The following is a 6,772-nucleotide window of genomic DNA, read 5'->3' as shown; positions in this document are numbered from 1 at the left end:
CCTGGAACCTGGATGGTCATCTTTCTTAAGGCTGAAATCTATGTGCCATTAGGAGTTACTCTCTCCATCCTGTTACTGTTTAAGATGAACTTGGCATGGTGGTGTGTACCTGTAATCCTGGCACGGAGGGACAAGGTGGTGGGGAGCAGAATAGAAGATCAAAAGCTTAAGGCCTGGGGGCTGGGAAGGTGGCTCAGTGGTAGAGTGCTTGCCTTGCATGCCTGAGGCTCTGGGTTCGATTCCGCAGCACCACATTAGCAAAAAGAGAAAAAAAGCCGGAAGTGGTGCTGTGGCTCAAGTGGTAGAGTGCTAGCCTTGAGCTGAAGAGCTGAGGGACAGCTCCCAGGCCCAGAGTTCAGGCTCCATGACCGGACCCCCCCCCAAAAAAAAAAAAGCTTAAGGCCTGAGCTACATTACAAGTTCTAGGATAGCCTGACTAACATAACTAGACTATCTTTCACATGTACAAGACTTAGGATGGCTCTCAACTAATGTATTAGAACAGCACACAACAGGAATCACACAGATACTTATATAATACTCTTTTCTTTTTTAAAAAATTACACACAGAAAGCAATACCAGTTTTTTTTCTCTTAAGGGGATACAGACATGGAGGGTGAAGAAAAATATATACTTGTATTGATCGGTCATGTGATTGAACTAATTTTGCATCTAAGAGGACAATTTAAATGTTCAAAAGAAGGAGGCACTATAAGCGTTGGATGATATTTTTCTTTGGTTCCCAGGGAACCGGACCCTGAGTTCTCCAAGGCTGAGTGAGTTCCAAAGTTGTTTTTTGTTTTGTTTGGGTTTTTTTTGCTCACAGATTCTTTGTAACACACAAAGAATCAAGACTCTAGTGCCAGCTATGTACCCCAAAGTGGTTAGGTAACAATTCACATTAGATGTATAAAATTAAACCTAAATCTCTAGGCTCCAGGGCACAATCCATGTATAAAAAGCCCCTACTTCATAAAACCAGTTCCTGGGCTTTAGTACAGGCTATCCTCACACTAGCCTGGAAACTGAACTGTGTCTTCTCTCCTCCCCTTAAAAAAGAGTGAATACAGACTTGAGGGGATTTGGCCTCAGTGGGAGATGCCCAGAGACTGCAACAGGTGAAAGGTGGCCCCCAAGGCCCAGCCGGTCTCTATGTTGTTCACTTTTTTTGTGAGCTGTAAGAGAGAAAGAAAGAGAGAGAGTTCACATCTTCATGCAATTTTCAACTTTAGGAAGCATGGCACTTGGTAAAATAATATCTGCAAAAAGCATGCACATAGCCAAACGAAAGCAAGACTGAGAATGGCTAACCATCTTCCCACTGCTCCCCGCTAATAACTGCCTGTAGCCATGGATTATAACCACTATACCCAGATTCTGGTCCCTGAGTACTTCTGGCTCAGAAAATGGTTCCACTCAAGCCTTCCAAAGAGAGATTTTAGTCAGATATATTCTGAACTCCTTCCTTAATCCTGAAAAGAAGCACAGGGTTCCCTGCCTTATATTCTAAATCACCTATTTCTAATATGGCAACTTACAATGAGATGTTAGTGGATGTGGTAGAAAAGGCATTGTCAAAAGTTGGGAATAGGGGGGCTGGGAAGGTGGCTCAGTGGTAGAGCGCTTGCCTTGCATGCATGAGGCCCTGGGTTCGATTTCTCAGCACCACACAAGCAAAAAAATGCTGGAAGTGGCGCTGTGGCTCAGGTTGTAGAGCGCTAGCCTTGAGCTGAAGAGCTGAGGGACAGCGCCCAGGCCCAGAGTTCAGGCCCCACGACTGGCAAAAAAAAAAAAAAGTTGGGAATAGCTAGGCGCTGGTGGCTCATGCTTAATAATCCCAGCTACTCAGGAGACTGAGATCTGAGGATCGAGGTTTAAAGCCAGCCCAGGCAGGAAAATCCATGAGTCTCTGATCTCCAATAAACCACCAGAAAACTGGAAGTGGTGCAGTGGCTGAAGGTAGAGCACTAGCCTTGAGCTGAAGAGCTGAGGGACAGGGCCCAGGCCCAGAGTTCAAGCCCCACAACCGAGAAAAAAAAAAAAGTTCGTAATACATTTAGTAGTGGGAAAAATACACTAAACTACTCAATTCATACCATGTAAACAACTGCCTCTTCAGCACTGAAAATAACCAACCAGGCATTCTGGGGCCAGGTTGTAGTCAGAGAGCATAGACAAAACATTAAACTTAATTTCCTCAATCACAGAACAAAGGCTTTGAATAGTGTTAATTTGGAAATATTTCAAAGGAGAAAGAGAACTCAGATGGAAAGGGATTCTAAGCCCATAGCCACTACTGCAAAGATAATGGCTCCTTTCATCAGTTCATGTTCCCAGCCTGGCTGGCTCTGAAAAGCTTTTTTTTTTGGTCAGTCGTGGGGCTTGAACTCTGGGTCTGGGCGCTGTCCCTCAGCTCTTCAGCTCAAGGCAAGTGCTCTACCACTTGAGCCACAGCGCCACTTGCAGTTTTCTGGTGGTTAATTGGAGATAAGAGCAAGAGTCTCACGGACTTTTCTGCCTGGGCTGGCTTTGATCCTCAATATCAACCTCCTGGGTAGCTGGGAGGTGGGTGCCCAGCTGAAAAGGATTTTTGTTTAAGGTGCCACCACCACCAAGCAAACAGAAGTTTGGAAATTAGTGGTTGTTCTGCCTACTTGATATAGTCACTGTGCCCCAAACTGGGCAGAATGGTGTTTAAATCATTATGTTAACATTTAGTCTGAGACACCTGAGTAAAACGGAAGCTCCCTGCACCCAAAAGCTCTCTCTACCAGCATTGGGCAGGTAGCCTAGGGACACAGATGCCTAGATCAAACAGTTTCTGGGACAGAAAAGTGATCCTGCCTGATTTAAATTCTGCCCCCTGACCAGCAGAACGGGGGCAGATGAATGGAAAAAGATAAGTTGGACGAATGCAGTTATAACATTCAACATATATATGTGAAAATGGAATCAAGTAACTTGAGGAGATGAGTAGGATTGGAACAAATAAGGGAGAATGATGGAAGAAATGACATCCATCAAGATACAGTGTACTCGGGCTGGGAAGGTGGCTCAGTGGTAGAGCGCTTGCCTTGCATGCAAGAGGCTCTGGGTTCGATTCCTCGGCACCACATAAGCAAACAAAAAAAATGCTGGGGGGCTGGGAAGGTGGCTCAGTGGTAGAGCGCTTGCCTTGCATGCAAGAGGCTCTGGGTTCGATTCCTCAGCACCACATAAACAGACAAAAAAAAAGCCGGAAGTGGTGCTATGGCTCAAGTGGTAGAGCACTAGCCTTGAGCTGAAGAGCTGAGGGACAGGGCCCAGGCCCAGAGTTCAGGCCCCAAGACAAAAAAAAAAAAAAAAAAGATACATTGTACTCACAAACTGACATTGAATTGAAACACCTTTATATAAGTAAAGATCATAAAAAAAAATTAAGGCAAGTTCTATTCCTCTCCCCCACCCCCTTAAATTATAGCAATTGAAAGAATGCTAGCACCTGAAATGGCCAGAAAATTATTTTTTTTTTGGGGGGGGTCAGTCATGGGGCTTGAATTCTGGGCCTGGGTGCTTCCCTCAGCTCTTTCAGCTCGAGGCTAGCACTCTACCACTTGAGCCACAGCGCCACTTCCAGTTTTCTGGTGGTTAACTGGAGGTAAGAGTCTCAAGGACTTTCTTTCCCAGGCTAGCTGTGAACCATGATCCTGAGATCTCAGCCTCCTCAGTAACCAGGATTACAGATGTAAGCCACCAGTGCCCGACTTAGAAATTATTCTTAACTGACTTGTTGATGCTTAAGTAGAGGTTGTTGACTTACTATGAACTGAATGGTTTGGGATAATCTCTCTCATCTTCAAAAACCATCCCCAGCTGGGTGCTGGTGGCTCACACCTGTAATCCTAGCTACTCAGGAGGCTGAGAACTGAAGATCAGGTTCAAAGCCAGCTCAGGCAGGAAAGTCTGTGAAACTCTTATCTCTAATAAAGCACCAGAAAACTGGAAGTGGTGCTGTGGCTCAAGTAGTAGAGTGCTCTCCTTGAGCTGAAGAGCTGAGGGACAGCGCTCAGGCCCAGAGTTCAAGTTTTGTAACCACCACCACCAACCAAAAAAACCATCCTCAATTGGTGTGAGACATGTTTACTAATAGTAATACCAGTATTACACCATTTTCATATATGCTAACCATTATGCTTTACATGCAATGTCTCAATTATCATAACTATAAAATAGGTATTATAAGGATCCCTGTATTCTAAATAAGAGACATTAAAAGTTAAGGGAAGGCAGGCACCAGTGCCTCACACCTATAATCCTAGCTAGTCAGGAGGCTGAGATCTGAGGATATCCATTCAAAGCCAACCTAGACTGGGAATTAATCGCAGGGTTAATTAACCCAAGGTTAATTCCCCAATTAACTACCAGAAAACTGAAGAGGCGCTGTGGGTCAAAGTGGTAGAGCATTAGCCTTGAATGAAAAAGCTGAGGAATAACGCCCAGGCCATGAGTTCAAGCCCCACAACCGATGATTATAAAAAAATAAATAAAGCTAAGGGAAACAAATCATCTTAAGGACATAGTAACTTTAGAGAGTCAGACTGTGAATGCAGACTAGCTAGACAACAGAGTTCATGTACTCCATTAACGCTCCTTGCAAATAACTTTTTTGTTAAGTACTTGAAATGCTTACATTCTTGACAGATATAACAACACGTTAAATCCAAACATCTTAGTAGTAGTGATTTTTATGAAATCTGTATAACACAGGAAATGGATAATATAAACACATCTGAAACTGGGGAAATGAAATGGCACAAGAGAAGATAGGGAGGAAAGGCTAGAAGAACAACTACAGTTTACTTCCTTGATTAAAGTTTACCTCTCTAATTGCCTTTTTTTTTTTTTTTTTTGCTAGTCCTGGATCTTGAACTCTGGCCTGGGTACTGTCCCTAAGCTCCTTTTGCTCAAGGCTAGCACCCTCACCTCGTGAGCTAGAGCACCACTTGCAGCGTTTTCTGTGATTAATTGGAGATAAGAGTCTCATGAGGAGCTTCCTGACTGGGCTAGCTTTGAACTGTGATTCTCAGATTTCAGCCTCCTAAGTAGCTAGGATTACAGGCATGAGCCACTGGCTCCCGGAAAGAACATCTTAATCATTTTTGTAACATGTAATTATAACAGGAAATTATATAACATGTAATTATCCCAATGTGATACATAGGGTAAAAAGTAATTTGTTCAAATTATACTGTCTGTATGTATGGAAATATCACAATGAAACTTCTCATTATAAGTCTTTGTTTTTGTTTTTTTGGGTCCGGTTGTGGGGCCCGAACTCTGGGTCTGGGCACTGTCCCTCAGCTCTTCAGCTCAAGGCTAGCACTCTACCACTTGAGCCACAGTGCCACTTCAAGCTTTTTTTTTCTGCTTACGTGGTGCTGAGGAATCGAACCCAGGGCCTCATGCATGCAAGGCAAGCACTCTACCACTGAGCCACCTTCCCAGCCTTCTTACTTTCTTTTTTAAAATTAAGTTTTTGAGTTAACAAAGACTTATAGGGGCTGGGAAGGTGGCTCAGTGGTAGAGCGCTTGCCTTGCATGCCTGAGGCCCTGGGTTCGATTCCTCAGCACCACATAAGCAAAAAGAAAAAAGCCAGAAGTGGCGCTGTGGCTCAAGTGGTAGAGCGCTAGTCTTGAACTGAAGAGCTGAGGGACAGCGCCCAGGCCCAGAGTTCAGGCCCCATGACCGGACCAAAAAAAAAAGTAAGAAAATAAAAGGGATAGATGAAACTCATAAGTTATGTCCTAGAGTAAGTAACTTACTACGGAGTCTTCATGTGCTGGAGTTGATGAAGAAGTAGAGACTAAGGGAAATCTAAGATTCTTAAGAGGCACCAAACACCCAAGGTTTGTATGAAATATATAGGCCATACTACATACACTTAAGGCATTCAATATTCATGAGGTTTTAAGTAAGCCACCCTCTTCTGGTACTCTATGTCTTCTGCCTTTATTTGGAAGATTGTTAGATAGGTTTGTTTACCTATCTAATTGGCTAATGGTAAGCTACTGCTGCTGATCAGGTGTATCTGCCACTGGAAGAGAGAAAGTTTGTGTTCTAAGCACCAAGCCGAACACAAGTAATCCTAGACTCAGAAAGCATGACACGCCTACCAGCGTGTACCCTCTGTTCATTATTTCTTCCATCTCTTTCCCAGCGTGTACCCTCTGTTCATTATTTCTTCCATCTCTTTCCCCTTTCTTCCTCTTTTATGCTCAGTTCTAAACAGATTTAATAAGCCATGTGACTTGGCATCTTCATTGGGCTCCAAGTCCTTCTGTTCTATGTCCTCTGGGATAGTTAGCCTGCTACTAAACTCAGAAGCTACCATAGTGTTAAGGTAATTTCCTATATTCATGGCGCCTTGGCTACCCCCTGAACAAAAGCAGCTCCAGCTATATCTACTGTGATTACTAAATAACTGTGCATACATGAACATGTGTATATGTGTGCAAGTGTGTGTGTGTTGTGGGGGATTGAACCCAGAACAAGCTAGACAATCTTCCACCACTGAACTACATGCCCATATCCAAAACAGGATCTTGGCTCTTTGACACTTAAGAAAAAACAGACTTGGGGCTGGGAAGATGGCTCAGTGGTAGAGCGCTTACCTTGCATGCACGAGGCCCTGGGTTCGAGGAGCACCACATAAGCAAAAAGAAAAAAGCCGGAAGTGGTGCTGTGGCTCAAGCAGTAGAGTGCTAGCCTTGAGCTGAAGAGCTGAGGGACAG

The 6,772-nt window shown here is 44.0% G+C and overlaps 1 protein-coding gene across 1 annotated transcript in view; it reads right to left on the bottom strand.

Moving 5' to 3' along the window:
* Nucleotides 1-575: 575 nt before the first annotated feature.
* The window catches only part of Entpd5 (ectonucleoside triphosphate diphosphohydrolase 5), a 29,461-nt gene continuing 23,264 nt past the window's right edge, over nt 576-6,772 (bottom strand). Inside the window, exons 13-14 of the mRNA XM_013013550.1 lie at nt 4,671-4,734; nt 576-1,210 (exon numbers count right to left, since the gene is read on the bottom strand). Of these exons, the coding sequence (XP_012869004.1) occupies nt 1,090-1,210; nt 4,671-4,734 (185 nt within the window). The 3' untranslated portion in view covers nt 576-1,089. The remainder of the gene's footprint in view (nt 1,211-4,670; nt 4,735-6,772) is intronic.

The sequence above is a fragment of the Dipodomys ordii genome, unplaced genomic scaffold (genome assembly GCF_000151885.1).
Source record: "Dipodomys ordii isolate 6190 unplaced genomic scaffold, Dord_2.0 Scaffold2, whole genome shotgun sequence".
Taxonomy (NCBI): Eukaryota; Metazoa; Chordata; class Mammalia; order Rodentia; family Heteromyidae; genus Dipodomys; species Dipodomys ordii.
The sequence above is the reverse complement of the archived record's forward strand: the minus strand, read 5'-3'. Positions and strand labels throughout refer to the sequence as shown.